Source organism: Nycticebus coucang, chromosome 3 (genome assembly GCF_027406575.1).
Source record: "Nycticebus coucang isolate mNycCou1 chromosome 3, mNycCou1.pri, whole genome shotgun sequence".
NCBI classification, from domain to species: Eukaryota; Metazoa; Chordata; class Mammalia; order Primates; family Lorisidae; genus Nycticebus; species Nycticebus coucang.
Genome location: NC_069782.1, coordinates 45,736,954 through 45,758,412, shown reverse-complemented (window position 1 = coordinate 45,758,412; position 21,459 = coordinate 45,736,954). Strand labels below are relative to the sequence as shown.

Genomic DNA, 21,459 nt, shown 5'->3' with positions numbered 1-21,459 from the left:
GACAGAGTAAGACTCTGTCTCAAGAAAAAGAAAAAGAAAAAAAAAAAAAAAGACACAACAGCTGAGTGCTGTGGCATGCACCTGTAGTCCCAGCTACTTGGAAGGTTGAGCTAAAAGGATCACTTGAGTCAGCCTGGGTAACACACTGAGACTCCATCTCTTTTTTTAAAAAGACATAGCAAATTGCTAACCAAACAGTAAAAGATTGATATATTCCACTACATTAAAATTATAAATTCATTCAATTAAAAGATGCCATAAGAAAAATAGTAAGAAAGGCATAAAACAGAAAGATATTTGCAACACATAATTAACAAAGAGTTGGTATTCAGAATGCTCTTTAAAAAACTTTTAAAACAAAGTCTGGGCACGGTGGCTCACACCTGTAATCCCAGCACTTTAGGAAGCCAAGCTGGGTGGATTGCCTGAGTTCATGAGTTTGAGACCAGCCTGAGCTACGGCAAGACCCCGTTTCTTTATTAAAAAAAAAAAAAAAAAAGTCCGGCATTGTGGCAGGCACCTATAGTCCCAGCTACTCAGGAAGCTGAGGCTAGAGCATTGCTGGAGCCCAAAAGTTAGAGGTTGCTGTGAGGTATGATGCCAGGTTATTCTACTGGGAGTGACAAAGTGAGACTGTCTCAAAAATAACAACAACAACAAAAAAAAACTATAAAACAATTAGAAAAAACCAATAACATAATAGAAAAATGGGCAAAGATGTGAACAGTGATTTCACAGAAAAAGAACTGTAAATGGTCAATAAGTGTATGAGATGTTTATCCTCTTTAGAAATGAATGAAATAAAAATCAAGATCACAATAAAATAAATATGTTATGCTTAGTAAAGTTGACAAAAATTAGTAAGTCTGAAAATGCCAAATACTGATCAGGATGGGATCCACAGATTGTCTTAAGCACTACTGATGGAGTATAAATTGATACGAGTCTTTTGGAAAACAATTTGGAGCTCTCTTACATAAAACTGAATTTCAACATACCCTATGGGTCCAACAAAATTCCCCTCTCATAATCTAGAAAAAACCTCTTACAGGTGTGTACCAAGAGACAAGAATAAGAATGTTTATAGCAACATTGTTCATAATAGAAAAACTAAAGCAATTTAAATATTCACTGAAAATAAAATAGATAAATTGTGGCACACAGTGGGATATATAATGGGATAGCATACAGCACAAAAATGAATGATCTATTTCTATACCAAGCAACATGGCTGAATCTTAAAAATGAAACATTAACTACAAAAGCAAGTCCTAGAAGATTACATATCCAATGACACTATTCTTTCAAAACTAAAAACCAGGCAAAACTTAGTGAAACAATTAATACATGTATGCAATTACAATGTAATTTAAAAAGCTATTTTTTACAAATCAAAGAAAAGTAAATAAAAAATACAATCTAGTTAACCCTCTGGGGGCAGGCACAAGGAATAAAAAAGAGAAGCAGCAGACAGAACCATGTTAGATATTTGTAAGATTCTAGTTCTAAAGCTGAGTTGTAGGTCAGATGTGCTCGCTGTGTGATTATGCTTTATCATTTACACAGGACACATTCTTTTTTTGAGACACTCCCTTTAATGCTAATTTAAAATATAAGCAGCAGGGTTAATAGAAATAATGCATGCTTTAGTATCCTAGTAGTAAGACATAGGTATCTATATCTTAAATAACTATGATATAAAAAAGGAAATATTCAAAGAAGTGTAAATTTAGTTCTATTCACCTTTCTAATCTTCTTTTGATTAAGGTATTTACTGTATGATTTTTGATAACCTTGAAGTGAGAGAGAACAGAGAAATAGCAATGTACAAAGTGTACCACTTTACACAAAAACCCAGAAAGCCCATCTTTCTATTCATTCTCCCTCACCCCTTTCACAAGCATCAACAACTATGCAAAGGAGGCTGCGTGACATAAAAATCAGTACAACGTTCTGTATCATTTCTATAACAGCACACTCTTCAAATACAAAGTTTAAGAGGGTCAGTGACTTTGTTTCTGTTTGTATCCTTTGGCACATAATTGATACTCTATAAATATTTGCTAAGTGACTGAACAGATATTTGTTGAATGAATCATTCTAAGATTCCAGCACCATTTCTCACAGGATAGTCAACCAACTCACCTACAAAAGATGACATTACAGTGCCCTCTACTGGTTCTACTTATAGTGAAAATAAAGTAACTTTGCTGCTCACATTACTACTGATCTCAAGTACAGCAGAAATCATACTGGAATATGTAATGATTCCAGTGTGTATATACTTAACATACCAGCTGTGTCTTCTAAGGAAACTATAAATCCGTAACTTTCTGAACTCAATTCATAAGTATAAAATTTGAAGAATGTTCCTAGCTTTACAGTCTGTGTTTGCCCTTAATTTAAGGAGAAGCTGAAATATTTTTTTGAAGTCATAACTAATAATCTGTGGTAAATCCTGTCTCATTCTTCTAAGGCACTACTTAGAAGTTCCTAAATACTCAAATAATTTAAATGTCCATATGTATCATGTAGTTTTTTCCCTCAATAGTACAGATCCTAATCAAATATTATGAAATTATAGTTGACCCTTGAACAACATGGAGGTCAGGGGCACCGAACCCTGAAAGTTGAAAATCTACATATAACTTTTGACTCCCCCAAAACTTACCTACTAATAGTCTACTGTTCACCGAAAGCCTTACTGATAACAAACTGTTGACTAACACATATTTTGCATGTCGTATGTATTATATACTGTGTTCTTACAATAAAGTAGGCCAGAGAAAAGAAAATATTAAGACAATCATAAGGAAGAGAAAAGTTTATAGTACTGTTCAGTACTTACAAATACCACTGAGGTTACATCATTTGTTCACAAGATGAACTATTTGTCTGAAATGGCAGGCAACCACCACCGTAAACCTTAATCTACAGTACATATCAAGCAATTCAACTTTTTCTTGTAATGCCATGACCTTACACTGCTTCTTGGGAGCATTCACAGCATCACCAGTGGCACTTCATGTGGGTCTCATGATGTTATTCAAAATTTACAGTAATGCACTAAATGTGATGAAAATATGTGAGAACGAGGAAAAATCACTTTTCACTGTGATACACATTTTACTAGAGACAAGGACTGTTCACGTGTAGATGAGTCATACCATACTGCATTTAAGCAGATACCTGCAAGAGCAACAGGAAGTGGCTATGAAATTATTACAGTGGTATAGTAAGTACTATAGTTGATTTTATGATTTAATACCATATCCTTACATTTGTCTACATGTATCTCTATTGCAAGTGGCACCATATACAGCCTGTGTCAGTGTGTTTAATAAATTTTTACTTTTTATAATAGCTTTGCAAACATTTTATGGTAGTGATAAAATAGTATCTGCATATATTTTACGCATTCATGACATACCTTTTTTTGTGATATTTCTAGGCTGGATGGTTTAGTATGCAAGTTTTTTCAAGTTGTCGCAATTCTTCAAAAAAATTCCAAAATATTTACTGGAAAAAATTCATTTGTAGTAGACCCTCACAACTTAAACCCATGTTGTTCGAGGATCAAGTGTACTTACCTTTAAAAGATGTATCATCTCTAGTAAATAATTATAGAGCCCCAGGCTTTTAATACTTGATAGAGTACATTATAAAGTCATCTCTAATATATATTGTATATTTATATATACTTAAAATATAAACTTAGTAAATTTCTCAGATTCCAAGTAAAAATTAAGGGCCTCCATTTATAAGACCCAGTTCCTAAAATAAAAACGTTGCAGTTTTGTGAAATTCAGCAATGCCATTCAGTTCATCTGAGTCAACATCTGAATATGTGAAGTAATTAACTAAAGAATCCATTGAAATCATCTGCCAAATATCACGAAGCTAAACAGTAAAACATAAAAATGTTTGGAGATTTGTGTCCTTTTTCCCAATTTTAAAATTTCTACTCTCCAAATAATGCTGGTAGTATAATAAACACTATATTTAAAACATTGGGAATTTTTGCAATTAAGAATGAAAAAAGGAATTTAGCATATTACTTTAAAATATTTATATCATTTATTTTCAGAAAAAAATTACATACTATAACCACAATTACAAACAAATACCAACTGATTTAGATGTAAAGATTTATAGCTAAAAGAAATCTCTGCCATTATCTCCTTCAGTCCTTTCCTTTGGTTGGTGAAACACAAGGAATCCTAGACCAAGAAGCTTAATTGCAATAGTCAGATGATTAGAGATAAATACTAGGCTTGGAGCTGGCCACAAACACCCAGGCTGTGGATTCAAACCCAGTCCAGGCCAGATAAACAACAATGACAATTGCAACAAAAAAATAGCCGAGTGTTGTGGGGGGCACCTGTAGTCCCAGTACTTGGGAGGCTGAAGCAAGACAATTGCTTAAAACCAAGAGTTTGAGGTGGTTGTGAGCTGTGACGCCACAGCACTCTACCAATGGTGACATAGTCAGACTCTGTCTCAAAAAAAAAAAAAAAAAGAGATAAATACTAAAACTTAAAACTCCCTAAATCAATATAATTTCCTACATTGCTCTTCAAAAAAATTAAAATCTTTCTCTAATTTATGATGTAATAAAATCTTAATTATTTGGTGAGACTGGAATTCAGCAAAAGAATCATTTTATTCCAATTTTTGATTAACAGTAGGAAGAAGATGTATTGGGCTAGTAACCAATTCTAACATCTTAAATATTTAAGTTCTTAGTTTTGGGCTCTTAATCTATAAAATTAATGCTTTATTAGATGATCTGAGAAGTTCCTTTCACCTTAGTCATTCTATGATTTTTAATATAAAAACTGTCCCACCACTCCCCAGCTAGACTATAAAACTCTTTAGGGGCAGGGGACATATTTTATTCACTGCACATATCCAAATGTTAGCACAGTGTCAAGCCCCCCAAATCCCCCCAAAATTTTTTCAGTAAAATTTTTGGAGGTAGCTAGGTGCAGTGGCTCACACCTACAATCCTAGCACTCTGGGAGGCTGAGGCAAGTAGAATGCCTGAGCTCATGGGTTCGAGATCAGCCTCAGACAGAGCAAGACTCCTCCATCTCTAAAACTAGCCTGGCGTTGTGGCGGGCACCCCGTATTCCCAGCTACTCAGGAGGCTGGGGCAAGAGAATTGCTATAGCTTAAGAGTTTGCGGTTGCTGTGAGCTATGACGCTACGGCACTCTACCCAGGGTGACAGAGCAAGACTCTGTCTCAAAAAAAAAAATTTTTTTTTTTTCTTGAGGTAAATTGGATATAATTTTAAAGGAAATGTCTTCTAAATCGCTAAGGTAAGACATGTTCCACTTAAGAAATACCCAAAATATTTTTTAAAAATTCATACCCAAATTATCTATTCTGTGAAAATTCTGGCAGGGTATGGCAGTTCATACCCTAGCTCTTTGGTAGTCCACAGCAGGAGGATCACTTGAGACCAGGAGTTCCAGACTAGCCTGGACAACATAGTACAACAAGCCATCTCTAAAACAATTTAAAAAAATAATGAGCTAGGCACAGTGATGCACACCTGTATTCCCAGCAACTTGAGAAGCTGAGGCAAGAGAATCATGTCAGCCCACAAGTTTGAGGCTGCAGAGCTACGATCTGCCACTGCACCCCAGCCCCAGCAACAGAGTGAGATACTGTCTCAAAAATATGTAAGAAATAATAAGTCTAACAAAATAGAACAGTATTTCTCACTTTCTTACATCAGTGAATTTCTTGTACCATCGCTAGCCTCATAGTAGTCTGACCTATGTGTGCCTTGTGATCACTATAGAAAGGTATACTATTATTAAGAGGTCCTACAGAATAAGTAAATAATTCATCTTTAGATATCCAAGATGTAAATATACAAACACTGCCTATTAATCTCAAATAGATGAGAAAAGATGAGCACTGAGTACTCAGTGACCATCTATTTTCTTTACTTTGCATTTCAATTCATTGTAAGAAAAGTAGAATACTTAATAAATTAAAACTGAAATACCATTTGCCTAAGGTACACATCAAAATATTATCATGTCCCCAAACATGCCATTCAAACTTTAGCTACTTACTTGATGGCCCAAGGACATCTTTGCTATCACCAAGAAGCTTTTAAGGCAGGGTAATTGAGCAGCAAACAAACACAGTCCAAACCAGGAAGAAGCAAAATGCATCAGGAGGAAGCAGCAGTGAAATAAAAGGACAAGGAAAACAGCATTAGTTTATAAGTAGAAAGCACATGCACACAGTTGCAATAATCAAAATTTATAAGGGATATCATTCATACACAACAAAAAATCTTGAAATAAGCAATTTCAAACATTTGTTTTTGTTTTGGGGAAAAAAAGTAGAAAAAGAAAATGTAATCACACCCAAGTATTCTGTGTTGAAAATTACCCGACTTAAAAATTACTTTCAACTGTAATTCAAGATATGGTTTAGGAGTGACAAAAATTATTTAGAAATGTAAGAAACAGCCAAAAGTTGCTGACTCCTAAAATTTAAGGTGGTTTAACAACATATAAAATCCATGCACTATTAAATATTAGTTCTGCATGCCATGAAAGCGCTTAACACTACATCTAGATTTAGTATGTTTCTTCTACAAGAAAGAAAGTAACATTTACTGAGTGCTGATCATATGCCAAGCATTGTGCAAAGAGCTTTTACAGAGACATTAGCAAAGTAGAACACATTTCTTCTCAAGTGGCAAAATAAAAAAAAAAAGGATTATTAATTAGAAAGACAAATTTTATTAAGCCAGACAAAATTTTCTTAGGACCTACTAAATATCAAGCATATTATCTTGAGCTATTGGTCTTTAGGAAGGTCATCTTGAATGAAGAACTTGCAATCAACTAAAATAAACAGGAAACAGACTGCTGACCTTTTATTTAGTCACTGCTTTAACATACATTATTCTATATGTTACCTGTGACAAGTATTTTTGTCTGCCTTGGTAGGAACAGAGTTCTCAGCTCTCCTTCACTTCAGATACAAAATACAGTAACATACCAAAAACTAATGTAACAACAAACATTTTTTTAAAACCACTAATTACATTATTTCTTGGTTTTTATTTAAAGAAAGTAAGGGAATCTTAATTGTGACAAAACAAGGTAGTAGTTGTTTGCTCTGGGCATCTGTCATCTTTGTCATCTCCTTGGAGAAAATCTTGGACCTTTTTACTTGCCCTAAAATGACAGCTACTTCTCAATGCTTGAAATTATGTTCTAAATGCCTTAAATACAGCCGTCCTCAACCTGTAGGTCGCAATCCCTTTGTAACAATGAAAATACATCCTGCATATCAGATATTTACATTACGATTCATAACAGTAGCAAAATTACAGTTACGAAATAGCAATGAAAATAATTTTATGGTTGGGAGTCACCACATGAGGAACTGTAGTAAAGGGTCCTGGCATTAGGATGCATTAGGAAGGTTGAAAACCACTGCCTTAAAAGCATTTGCTCTATTCATTTTTCTGCTGTCACCCATTTAAGGACCTACTATAAATTGTTTCACAGGGAAACAAAGAATATAGCGCTTTGTTGACAATGAAATAATTGTGCTCACCTCATTTTTATTGATGGCCATGTTATCTATCTCAAGTAGCAAGCTTATGGAAAGAGGTTAAGTATTTGTGGTAGGCAATCTCTACAATGGCCCCCAGTGATCAGATTTCCTATTGCATAATCCCTTCTCTGAGCATATACTGGACTTGCTAAACCACTTCTAATGAATAGGATATGGCAGATGTGATGGGACATCTCTTCTGAGATTAGATTGTACAAAGACTATGAATTCCATCTTGTTGGCATTCTCTCCTTAGAGAAATTACCCTGGGGAAAGCCAGCAGTGACTTCATGAGGCAGCCTTGTACAAAGGCCTAATATAAGCAAAGTAACTTTGGTGTTGGTGAGGTCTGCCAACACCACTAAGGGATCCAGGAAGAGCTCTATCTCCATCCAGTCAGGTTTTCAGTTGTGATCCAACAGTGCCAGTATCTTGACCACAAACACAGGACAGATCTTGTGTCAGAGATATCTAGCTAAACTGCTCTTGGATTCCTGAGATAATAAATGCTTGTTTAAACCCCTTACTTTTGGAATAACTTGTTATGCATCAATAACTAACATAAAATTACAAAACTGAAAAGGCTAGGAAGCTGGCAGAGACAACTATGGCAAACTTTACAAATGCTTCCCAGACATCTTAAAAATCTCCCAGTACTAGTAACTTCCTAAAGGAAAGCAGTGGTTGTTATCATATACACATAGTTGAGTGTATTTAATTTCACAAAGCCAGTCATGTTCCAAGGTCTTAGAGATGGAGTAAAAGAATGATAAGCTTGTTAGGACTGGTGGAGAGTTAACAGAGGACAAGGAAGTGGCTACAGATGGAGAGCATCAACCAAATTTTAGCTAGGAACCAAACTGCAGCTAGGACTGTTCCCTAGTGGGAACACACACAGTAAGGAGCTCCTAGTGACCTTTAACTGACCTGGGGCTCATTAACATCTAATTAGCATAGCATGGGTGGAGCTTTCCCTAAGGATTCTGGGGAAGGCTCATGTGTAGAAAGTAAATTGTTACAAAACCAATCTGTTATATAGCCTGTTAAATAATTCCAACCTCTCAATCACCTCAGCAGTAGAAAAACGGCAACCAACCCTGCCAGGAAAAAGGCAGGAGAAACTAGTGGGCATAAAAAGGCAGCATGTGCTGGGACTTCAGGGTCTTTCTCCTCTCAGAGACTGGCCCACTCCTCTCTCTCTCTGGAATGTATTTTCACTTTGTGCCACTTTGGGTGACATCCTCCTTCACTTTCACTTCATGTAGCTTCTTTCTTTTCCCTGTAATAAACTGTTTACATGAGATTGTTCTGTATCTGTCAATGCCTTGACTGAGTACCAGTCCTCATTCTTGACAATGGGAACCACCAGACCAGAGAACAACCAGAAAGTCTCACTTTGACTGCACAGTTCTATTATAGTCTCTCCTTTTTTTAATTAACAGCACTATGTCAACTTCTAAACAGCTGTTTATTAAAAAATAATAATCCCAGGTGGCGCCTGTGGCTCAGTTGGTAAGGCGCCGGCCCCATATACCGAGCGAGGATGGCGGGTTCAAACCCGGCCCCCGCCAAACTGCAACCAAAAAATAGCTGGGCGTTGTGGCAGGTGCCTGTAGTCCCAGCTACTCGGGAGGCTGAGGCAAGAGAATCGCTTAAGCCCAGAAGCTGGAGGTTGCTGTGAGCTGTGTGAGGCCACGGCACTCTACTGAGGGCCATAAAGTGAAACTCTGTCTCTACAAAAAAAAAAAATAATAATAATAATCCCTAGCATATATAGCAATACCTGAATATTTGTTCCAGAAACCTCCACTTATAATTATCAACATTATATCCTCAAGCATGGCTGTGTTCGATAAATCTGATTCTATTTATTGAATTAATCCTAATTTTTTCAGATTGAGGCAATGAAAAATAATCGAAAAAAACAGTCTATTCCAATCATCCATTCAACAAATATTTACCAAGTAACTACTGTGGACACATTTCATTTCAGACACCAAACAGAAGTAAACAAAACTGACAAAAACTTTGCCCTTAGATGAACAATAACGTAATAAAGAAAAACTCATACAGTATAAAAACTATAGAGAAAAATAAGCAAAGCATATAAAATAAAGGGAGTTAAAATTTTAGACAGTGTGGCCTAAGAAGGCCTCACTTCAGAACTAACTAAGATGAAGGAATCTGCCGTAAGGACATACATCAGGACCTCGGGCTAACTAGTACAGCACCATGGTGTGTAAGACACGAATAAACACAATGTGAAATTACTGATAGGAAAACACTTTCTACAAACTATTTTCAAAAGTAAAAAGCAACGCTAAAGAACCATATTACTGTTAGAATCTAAAAAACTCCAGGAACTTCTCATCACTTTGTTTATAAAAAGACCATTGAGATAAAACAGAGCTGGGTGTGGTAGCACAGGCCTGTAGCCTCAGCTACTCAGGAGGATGAAGCAGGAGCATCACTTAAACCCATGATTTCAAAGCTATAATATGGTGTCTGTGAATAGCCATTGCACTCTGGCCTCTTAAACTGAAAGCATAAAAAATATTTATAGCTGGGCGGTGCCTGTGGCTCAAGGAGTAGGGCGTCGGTCCCATATGCCAGAGGTGGTGGGTTCAAACCCAGCCCCGGCTAAAAAAAATATATATATATTTATAGCCATTATTTAACCTTTACCAATTTTAGTCTATAAATCTCAGAAAAAGCATTGTGCAAACAAAAAAAAATGTGATTTCATTGTATGTTTAAATATTTGCCACCTCGCTTTATAATTAGCATCAAATATACCATATTTAAGAAATACAAAGGAAGGGATAGTTCATCATTATGCACTTTATCTAGGGAAACCCCTCAATCTGGAGCAAACCATGATGGATAGCCACCCTAAGATACAGAGATAAACTCATGAGATCAGCAGCCTTCACTCCGTTGCCTTTAGCACAGAACTTCCTAACCATGCACAAGGGCTTGACTTTTTCAGGGGTCCTCAAACTTTTTAAACAGGGGCCAGTTCACTGTCCCTCAGACCGTTGGCGGGCCGGACTATAATTAAAAAAAAAACAACAAACAAAAACTACCAAAAAATTCCTATGCACACTGCACATATCTTATTTTGAAGTAAAAAAACAAAACGGGAACAAATACAATCATACCGCCTCATGTGGCCCATGGGAAAGGACCCCTGAAAGTCATCTAATGAACTTCAGGGAAAGTGTAGAGTTTATCAAGCACGGAGGTAGCTGGTGGCACCTCTTCACCCAATAAAGTTGATCAAGCTGTTCTAACAGAAGTAATCCTGCTTCAGCTGGCTCCCAGAAAACCCAATTCAAAGGATTATATAAAACATCTCAAGAGTGCCCTATTTCTCTTAGGCCCTTAGAATAAGAAACTTCAGAGAGGAATATATAATGCAGCTGAGAACTGTTTGTTCTTTGAACAGCAGTCATCAGTCTACACTTAGCTGAATTTTACTTCTGTAATCATCTGCAAAATGCAGATGTGCACATTTTATACTTGAGTTTTACAAGAGAGATTTTAAAGGAATATTTTTGAGGGAACTACAGCTTATCACTGTTGGACAGAGAATATGATCTGACCTGCCAGGCAACTATTTTAAAATAACCTAATCACACTTTTGATCCAGCATTTTACTTCTTAGAATATATAATAATGTGATTGTCCAAAATGTTCACAATATGTCCACAGATATTCACAAAAACACCATTTACAGTAATTTTAAAAATGTCCACAGATACTCACAAAAACATCACTTATAGTAATTTTAAAAAGTAATCTATTTTATTTTATTTTAGAGACAGAGTCTCACTCTATTACCCTCTGATAAGAGTGTCGTAGCATCACAGCTCACAGCAACTTCCAGCTCTTGGGCTTAAGCGATTCTCTTGCCTCAGCCTCCTGAGTTGCTGGGACTTACAGGCGCCCGCCACATCACCTGGCTATTTTTTGTTGCAGTTTGGTGGAGGCTGGGTTTGAACCTGCCACCCTCAGTATATGGGGCCGGCGCCCTACTGACTTGAGCCATATGTGCCACCCATGTAATCTATTTTAAACAGGGTAATAAATAATCATACAAGCACATTCACACAATAAAGTACTATATATAGTCAGCCAAGTACTTTTTTCCCTACTGAAAAACATCCATTTTATATTGGCTTTTAAAAGTAGGTTATAAAGAAGTTTGTGGAAATGGAATATGGCTCCATTCTTATAAATTTTCATATGTAAGACATATAATACAAACTTAGACAAGAAGTCTCCAAAATATTAATAGTGGTTACATTTAGGAAGTAGATGTTGTTTAAATATGGTATACTAGTATGCATTATTTTTATGGTAAAAAAAGATTAAATCTATTTAGATTTTTTTAAAGGTTAAGCAATTTTTTAAACTGCTCTTTTTGGGCTGGGTGCAGTGGCTCATACCTGTAATCCTAGCACTCAAGGAGGGGTGGATTGCCTGAGCTCACAGGTTCGAGACCAGCCTGTGCCAAATCAAGACCTGTCTCTAAAAATAGCCAGGCGTTGTGGCAGGCACCTGTAGTTCCAGCTACTTGGGAGGCTGAGGCGAGACAATTGCTTGAGCCCAAGAGTTTGAGGTTGCTATGAGCTGTAATGCCACAGCACTCTACCACGGGCCACAAAGTGAGACCCTGTCTCCAAAACAAAAAGAAAAAACTGCTCTTTTCAGTTTTTTAACCTACACTAGGCTCTTTTCAACCTGCACTAGCTCTTTATTATAATGACATAATCATCTATGATTAAATACAATGGGAAATTTATTTTAAGAATCCAATTTTAAATACTAATGAAATGCAAAAACATTAACATTTTTTAACATAGCACCATGTATTACTCACTGTCTCTTGAACTTCAGCAACTTCTGAATATGCCAAGATCTAAAAAGAAAACAAACTTTCTCAGAAGTGATTTAATCTCGTATACCTGAATTCGAATCTGGAGTACCCAGGGCTTACCTAATGAATTTAGTGGTGCAATTAACTGTTAAAGTAGCAGAAAAAAAAAAAAATTTTTTCAACATTACTTTTACACTAAAAACTGAATCCTTAAAAAAAAATTTTTTTTTTTTATTCTGGCTTCAGAGAATTATAATGAATTCTGGCATATTCTGAGAGATTGTCACAGTTTTCAGCCTTCCTGTATTTATTTAATTCTAATAGCCTTTTCACTTAAGCCTTCTCTTCTTTTGGTTGCTAAAAAAATCCACTGCTCTAACTTCCCTTCTCCTGTTTCCCTGTCTCCACTTTGTCCTCCCATCCAATACGTGAATGGCCATACCCTGTGCTCAGCTTCAACTATCTCTAAAACTTCAAAATATTTCTACCTGTATTTTTGGACATAATTGCAAATTAATTTCTAGTTCTAAAATTCTGTTAATAAAGGAAGGGCTTTAAGCTTGCTTCACAAAGAATCTTTATGTCAAAAATAGCAGCCGCTTTCTGTTAGAAACCAGCTTTCACAGTGATCTGTCCATCTTTCTTACAAGCATGTTGAGTCATCTGAGACTTTCCCCCTGAATCTGATCAAATGATTAAGTTCTGATTATTTTTACCCCTATACTGTCCATCTCATATCCAGCCTTTTCTTTCATTTCCCATTAGTACCCCCACATTAAACTTGTATCACCTAATTTCTCAACTTCTGCATCTCCCTTTCTATATGTGTCCCTGTTTTCAGTCTCACTCTGCTGCCATGAAGACCACCACATACTGAAGACAGTATGGACCGCACAGCACTTCAGCTGATGGTGAGGAAAGTTATCTCCAGTCTACCCAATATTACTTATTATTCAAGCTAGCCCATCATTTGCATGTCACTTAACTTCTGATTTATTTTTGTCCTTTGTAAGTTTATTAAGCCTTACTTTAATGAATTTTTTTTTTTTTTGAGACAGAGTCTCACTATGTTGCCCTCAGTAGAGTGCTGTGGCGTCACAGCTCACAGCAACCTCAAAGTCTTGGGCATAAGTGATTCTCTTGTGCCCGCCACAATGCCCAGCTATTTTTTTGTAGTAGTTGTTGTTGTTTAGCAGGCCAGGGCCATGTTGGAACCTGCTAGCCCCAGTATATGTGCCAGCGCCCTAACCACTGAGCTACAGGCACTGAGCCTAATTAATTATTAAACCTAACTTTATGGAATTGTTGTGAGGTTTAATAATAGTTTACTATTATTAAAATAATTATTGTATCTTTTTATATAATAAATGATATAAATAAATATAATAAAGAATTTACATGAGAGTACTTTATAATTTTTTTTTGAAAAGCAGTATATAATAAACATAAAGCACAATTACTTAGTGGTACAACAAATGATAAAGACTAAGGGACCCAGAAGGAAACAATTAACTTACCAACTTAATTTCCTCCCTAGACCATCACTCTGGCCACTCAAAAGCCTCTGATAGTGCCCTATTCTTTTAAAATTAAGCTTCAATGCCCGTAGTCCTAGCTACTTGGGAGCCTGAGGCAAGAGAATCGCCTAAGCCCAAGAGCCGGAGGTTGCTGTGAGCTGTGATGCCATAGCTCTCTACCGAGGGCGATGAAATGAGACTCTATCTCTAAAAAAAATAAAAAAATAAAATTAAGCCTCAAATCCTGATATTTAAATATTCTACAATTAGCCCCCAATTATTCATCTTATAGAAATGTTTTGATCTAAGAGACAGCCTTGCCACTCCACTTAACTAAAAAACTCTCCTTAGTTAAAATTCTGTCTAGTAAAACTGATTACTGAGAGTGACCTGTAATTTCCTCTCTATTTTCTTTCTGTTGCCCTATCCACTAGCTTCAAAGTCTCCATCTTGAAGGCTTGACTCAAATTGCCAATTCTGCTACCAAAGTTTAACCTAAAGTTATCTTTCTTCAGCTCTGATTTCCTAACGTGAGCTCTTTCACAGTGTATAATTACTTATCCATAGTATCTTCTCTATTACTATCACAAAATAAACAAATAATTCAAGTGTTATTTAACTTTTCTCCATTATAATGGTTTAATTATATATTCACAGCTATTGAATTCCTGAATGTGGCAAGTGAGACTAAGGAATTAAGTTTTTAATCTAATTAAAATATAGTCATGTGTGGCCAGCAAGTGGCTGCTCTGTCAGACACTCAGGTCTGGCCTAACCTCGCCTCTCCAAGCTCAATCTAACCGACTGCTCTTCAGCATGTCCCACTGCAGACCGCTCTTTCTCAAAACTCTGCCCTTCCTTAGTTTACAAGCTATCTTTTCTCCTTTCTTTTCCCTTTCTCTGCTTGGCTTCCTTCCCATAATACTCCCTTAAGAAAATTATTTCTGGGGCGGCGCCTGTGGCTCAGTTGGTAAGGCGCTGGCCCCATATACCGAGGGTGGTGGGTTCAAACCCGGCCCCAGCTGAACTGCAACCAAAAAATAGCCGGGCATTGTGGCAGGTGCCTGTAGTCCCAGCTACTCGGGAGGCTGAGGCAAGAGAATCGCTTAAGCCCAGAAGTTGGAGGTTGCTGTGAGCTGTGTGAGGCCACGGCACTCTACCGAGGGCCATAAAGTGAGACTCTGCCTCTACAAAAAAAAAAGAAAAGAAAATTATTTCCGAAGGCTGCCTCCTAGAATATCTTGTTTCCAATCAACATGCTTTCCCCAGATGATTCCACTGACTTGATTTTTAAAGAGCTCGATTCATCACTGACTCCTCAAATCAGTTTCCTACCTTAACTGTTCCAGAGCTGCAGCCCCTCAGTAAACACATTCTTCTTAGATAATGCACTGCATCCTTGGTAAGGGTTCCCCTGACCTCCTATTGCAGGCATAACAGACATTCCGTCTGTGTTGTCACTGCAGCCTTCTATTTTCAGAGGAAAGCCCTGAGTCCCATGTGCTCCCAGCAAACTGATCATGCAGCTCCATGTTCCTGACTAAAGATAAGGAAACACTCACCCTTTCTCCCAACCTCTAACACTATTTTGTTCACTGCTATATCCCTCAAAACTAAAACAACACTTAAAGTCCAACCACCACAGTCTGTTCAATAGATACGTGAGCTCTATTCTTGGCTCTGCTTAGAAATGGGCAGGACATGATGGCTTACGCCTATAATCCGAGCACTTGTAAGGCTGAGGCTGAGGTTGCTGTGAGCTATGATGCCACAGCACTCTACCTAGGGTGACAAAGTGAGACTCTGTCTTAAAAAAAAGGAAAACGAAAGAAAAGAAAAGTAAACTTCCTTTAGGATTCTGCTTAAAAGCTACTTCACCAGAAGATTTCTATGATATTTCTAGAAAATAGCACTCATCTATCCTTGTAACAGAAAGAATGGTCTAAAAAAAAATGGCAAAAATGTTTGTCTCTTTAAAACTTCTGCTCTTTTTGGAAACTCAGACCTGCATCCCTACAGTGGTGAGGAGGAGGAGTAGGGGAATGGGTTTTGCTGTGGGAAACGGTTCATCCAGATGGAGCTGGAGCCTGAGATGTATAAGGAGATTAGGAACCTGACTGGCTAGGAACCTGACTGGAGAGGAATCTGACTGGAGAGGCCCAGCACCTCCCAGAAGGGCAGAGCTCCTGGCTTTGTCTTCCACAGAGACGGGATGATTAGAACCATTAACTGTAGTTGAATGACAAATAGCTTCTTCTTCAGAAAATTTGTTTAGCTTATGTTCAGGAAATTTGTTATTTTGAGACAGTCTGCCATTTTCCTCCTTTGATAGCAAAGTAATAAATTTCCCTCTCCTTCTCCAATCACTTGTTCTTCTTCTGATGATGATGTGGTCTCAAGAACATGTGCCAAGCCACACTGCTACACTCTACCCTTCTTACCCAGTTTCTTTTTCCAACACAGCAATCATCACATAACACATATTTATGTGTGTGCATATATATATACACACACACACTTTTTTTTTTTTTTTTTTGGTCTTTCTCCATTCAAAGCCTCTGGTTCCACTGGAGTGGGAATTTTGCATATTTTGTTCACTGCTATCTCCCTTAAAACCAAAACAGAACCTGGCACCACTGCAGACACCCAGCTAATACTAAATGAGCAAATGCATGAATTTTTTTAAAAGGCTAATCATTATTATAACTCTTAAAACTAGCAAAGAATTTCTTATAGTTTGCTGAGTTCCGGTTAACTAAATGAATTCATTTTAAGTTATGATAAAAAATACATCATGACCATCTTTATATTTTCAAAAACTTAACATACTGCATGCTTAACAAGATACACAAAGAACAAAAGACTAGATACAGACAAAAATAATAAAATGTGAGTTCTAAACCTAACCCTATCACTATTTTTCTGGGGGACCTTGAATAAATGCCTTGATTTTTTTTTTTTTTTTTTAGAGACAGAGTCTCACTTTATCGCCCTTGGTAGAGTGCCGTGGTGTCAGAGCAACCTCCCACTCCTGGGCTTAGGCGATTCTCTTGCCTCAGACTACAGGCACCAGCCACAATGCCCGGCTGTTTTTTTGTTGCAGTTTGGCAGGGGCCGGGTTCGAACCCACCACCCTTGGTGTATGGGGCTGACGCCCTACCCACTGAGCCACAGGCGCTACCCATTGAATTTTGTTTTCTTACTTGCTCATGAGCTCAGATACAGTCCTAAAATTCTGTTAGCAATTCAATACAGAAAATTACCTCAATCCTAAGAACATCCTTATCTGTCATTCACAGCACACTTATATTTTCTTCCACTATTACTTTTTACCCATCATTTATCCAAATTCCATTACTAGAATTCCCCCATTCTCTCTCTTAAATAATTTTGTACTTTATGAAACAACACTATTACAAATTCCCCTCATTTTTTGGTGATGGGAGCATGAATTCTTACTTTTTTTTTTTTCTTTTTTTTTGTAGAGACAGAGTCTCACTTTATGGCCCTCGGTAGAGTGCCGTGGTGTCACACAGCTCACAGCAACCTCCAACTCCAGGGCTTAAGCGATTTTCTTGCCTCAGCCTCCCGAGTAGCTGGGACTACAGGCGCCCGCCACAACGCCCAGCTATTTTTTGGTTGCAGTTTGGCCGGGGCCTGGTTTGAACCCGCCACCCTCGGTATATGGGGCCGGCGCCTTACTGACTGAGCCATAGGTGCCGCCCCAGGGGAGCATGAATTCATATTTATTCTGGTACTGGTGCTCTTGCCACAATTAAACCCATCCTCCTTCATCAAGGTCTTTATACACAGGAAAAGCTCAAAATTAATCAATATAATTTTTACTTCTAACTAATGGCATGCCTCTGGTGACTGCTGGTGAAGTCTGTAGTTATGAAACCAGAAAAAAGTTACTCACTCACTAAAAAATTTAAACTCATAACCTTGCCCTTTGACCTCATTAACATTTTCCTCTATATCTGATCTGACCAGCCATGGTTGCCGGAAAAGATTATGAATAACAGTACAACTAAAACCATGTTATTATACCAAAATCACACCAGATAAGGTACAACAACAAGACAGCATATAAACAAATATTTCAATAAATGATACTTAATCCTATGACTTGTTTAAGTCATTTCAATTTTTAGTTTGAAATATGAGCTTATCTTACTCAGAATTTTATTTTGGCCAATTCTTTGAATTCTTTGTACAGGTATGTGACCCTATGTTTTAGACTGAGTCATTACCAAGAACCGGATAATAAATTCCTTTTTTCCTTCTAGAGTTCTAGAGACAAGTTTCCTTCTAGAGACAAGAACTGCATACTAAATCCCTTTGTTCCTTCTAGAGTTCTGTTCCATTTCTAACAAACCACTAGTTAGTATACATCACATCATGTAGCACAGGATCAAGCTGTAAGTAAGACTGCTGATAATATTACAGCAAAGTCAACCTCCATGACACACAGATCTACCACACATAAGAAGCAGTTAGCTCTTCCAGTCTCAGCAACTTACATTGTGCCTCAATGTCAAAATACTCAGCCCAGGTACAAACATCAAAATTAGTTACAGGAGAACAAATCTTTGGATTAAATAAAATACATCATACATCACACTTTTCAAAGTATACATTATAATAGGTAATCAATATAAAAACTTTTTTTTTTGGAGACAGAGTCTCATTTTGTTTCCCTGGGTAGAGTGCTGTGCCCCTCATAGCTCATAGCAACCTCAGACTCCTGGGCCCAAGTGATCCTCCTGCCCCTAGCTACGCAGTAGCTGGGACTACAGGTGCCCACCACAACACCTGGCTATCTTTTTAGAGATGAGGTCTCATTCTTGCTCAGTCTGGTCTCAAACTCCTGAGTTCAGGCAATCCACTGCCCTGGCCTCCCGGAGTGCTACGATCATAAGCGTGAGCCCCCAGGCCTGGCTTCAATATAAAAACTTTAAAAGGATGCTTAAAAGGCTAGGTGTAATATAGATGAGCTTAAAAACATTGGCCTTTACATTTAATGACAAGAATGACAATTAGAGTGTCTATATTTAAATCTTAATACTGCCCACTGACTAGCTAACTGACCTCATGCAAATTACTTACCCTTTCACAGCCTTGGTTTCTTCAACTCTAAAACCAGAGTAATATCTACTTCATACTATAATAAAGAGGATTTAATGAGAAAGTGTGTGAGACACCATGCCTGGGGCAGGGCATAAAGTAAGCAGAAAATATTTTTTTTTCTCTCCACATAAATATAGTGAAACAAATATAGGAAATATAGATTCTAAAAATCGAGGAGGGGGCTCAGCACCTGTAGCTCAGTGAGTAGGAAGGCTGAGGCAAGAGTTAAGCCCAAGAGTTTGAGGTTGCTGTGCGCTGTGTCGCCACAGCATAAGAAAAAAAGAGAGAGCGAGCAATAGATGATGAACAAGTAAGCAAGACAAATGACTGCAGACCAGGAAGTAATCACCTGAATTCCAGCCACATCAGAACTAAACAGGCTCTCACCTCTCCTACTCTGTAACCTCCTACTTACGTAACCTGGTCATTCACTTCAACTTGTACTTTTATCTCTCTCATGTTGAAATTTAGTCCCCAGGATGGCAGTGTTGGGAGCTGGGGCCAGACCCCTGCTGAAAGGTTTGATGCCAGCAGTTCTAGCAGTAGTGAGTTCATGCTCTCCCAAGACAGGACTGGTTCTCAGGGAGGACGAATTAGTTCCTGAGGATGTAGGTTCTTATAAAGCCAGGACGCTTCCTGGGTTTGGTTCCTCCTCACATGTGCTCATTTTCCTCTTGACCTTGTCTGTCATATTTTTACATAGCACAAAAGCCCTCAGCAGAAGCGAAGAAGATTCCAGTACCAGGCTTCTTACACAGAATAAACCTCTTTTATTTATAAATTTACACAGCCTAGGCATTCCTTTATAGTAACACCAAAAAGACTAAGACAATTTTAGTTTACCAATTACCCAGTGCTCTTCCAACCAAATTCACTTTCCTTGTACATCTAGTCTAAACTTCAAGACAACAATTTCAATTAGCTCTGTTTTTTTTTTGTTTGTTTGTTTGTTTCGGGGAGGATAGGTTAATACGCTTTATAATCTTAGTTAAGACAAATGCTGCTGTTTAGCAATTATCTTCTTTGATACTAGTTTCCTATTAAAGTCCCCATAGCACCTGTCTTTCCACTTCTCAAATCTTCAACCCCACCTCTCAGCAATTATACCAGCCAGTATACTCTAGTGTGCTCCAACGTGATCTCTACTGAGACAACTCAGTGTGATTCCATTAACGTTCCTCTTCATCTCAAAATCTTTCAAGACCTAGCACCATGCAGTAAGTGCCTCTCTAAGTGGAAAGTACTGGCATGTTGAGAAATGTGGACTTCCATCCAGTGCTGTGCATTTATGTCCACATCTTTAGGAACTGAGATTTTTGGAAGAAAAAAAGGGATATGCATATAAAATTGTTAAAAACAATATAATCCCTAATTTGATTGGAAATCTGAGAAAAAAACTAATGATGTGTTTTCATTTGTGCACATATATATCTGACCACTCTGACCACTAGGAAGGTCTAAAAACAATGACCAACCCATTAGTGATGAATATTTCAATCCAGGCTGTGGTCTCTAAAAAGGATTTCTGACTGAAAGCAGCAAAAGCTTTTACAGAAATGTGTTTTATTCCCTCTGGGACACAAAAAATGCACAAAATGAGTTATATTACAGAGGGGAAAAGTTGTCAAAGATGACTAAGGTCCTTCAAAAAGACTCAGAAGCTAATCTGAATACGCACTCACTGGCCAAAGATGAAGCAGTTATACCCATCAGGTTAGTTCCTGTAAGTGATTTAATCAAACTAAGTATGTTAAAGGCCTAGAAGTACATAATACAAACAAAAATCATCACTTTTGAAGAATGCAGGAACCAAGTTATTATTCTGAAAATGAGTGAATGAGACTTAAAAATATATTCTCCCTTTCCTATAGGAATTATACCTCCTATAGGAAAGGAGGAAATTATAGGAAACAAATTATAGGAGGAAATTATAGGAAAATCAAGCCACGTGCTATGGACAAGTTCCAATGTTTTGGTAAGTTCGGTCCACAAAATATCACTACTTTTGCAACCCCTTATAAATTAATGGACCTAGGAATGCTCATCAGTGGCTGCTAAAACAATTAGGCCAAAAACTGATAAACAACTTTAATACAGATGTGACAAACTATATTTTCCAAAGACAGCCACAACAATATCAGCCATCCACATGCTCTTCTAGAACAGGGGCCAGCAAGCTATTCCCATGGGCTAACTACCTGTTTTTCTATATAAAGTTTTATTAGAACATAGCAATGCTCATTCATTTATGTATCCTGATATTTTAGCACTACAACCTCAAAGTCCAATAATTGCAAGAGACACTATCCATCTCCACTTGAATACGCATTTT

At 37.4% G+C, this 21,459-nt stretch overlaps 1 protein-coding gene across 4 annotated transcripts in view; it reads right to left on the bottom strand.

Moving 5' to 3' along the window:
• Window positions 1-21,459, bottom strand: part of OSBPL8 (oxysterol binding protein like 8) — a 174,840-nt gene that overhangs the window by 87,299 nt on the left and 66,082 nt on the right. The window contains exons 3-4 of one of the 4 annotated variants that reach the window (XM_053584321.1): window positions 12,484-12,522; window positions 6,092-6,128 (exon numbers count right to left, since the gene is read on the bottom strand). The exons of 1 other annotated variant lie outside the window; for it this stretch is intronic. In XM_053584321.1, the coding sequence (XP_053440296.1) occupies window positions 6,092-6,128; window positions 12,484-12,522 (76 nt within the window). The remainder of the gene's footprint in view (window positions 1-6,091; window positions 6,129-12,483; window positions 12,523-21,459) is intronic. 2 more of the 4 variants (XM_053584322.1, XM_053584323.1) reach the window with 2 other exon arrangements.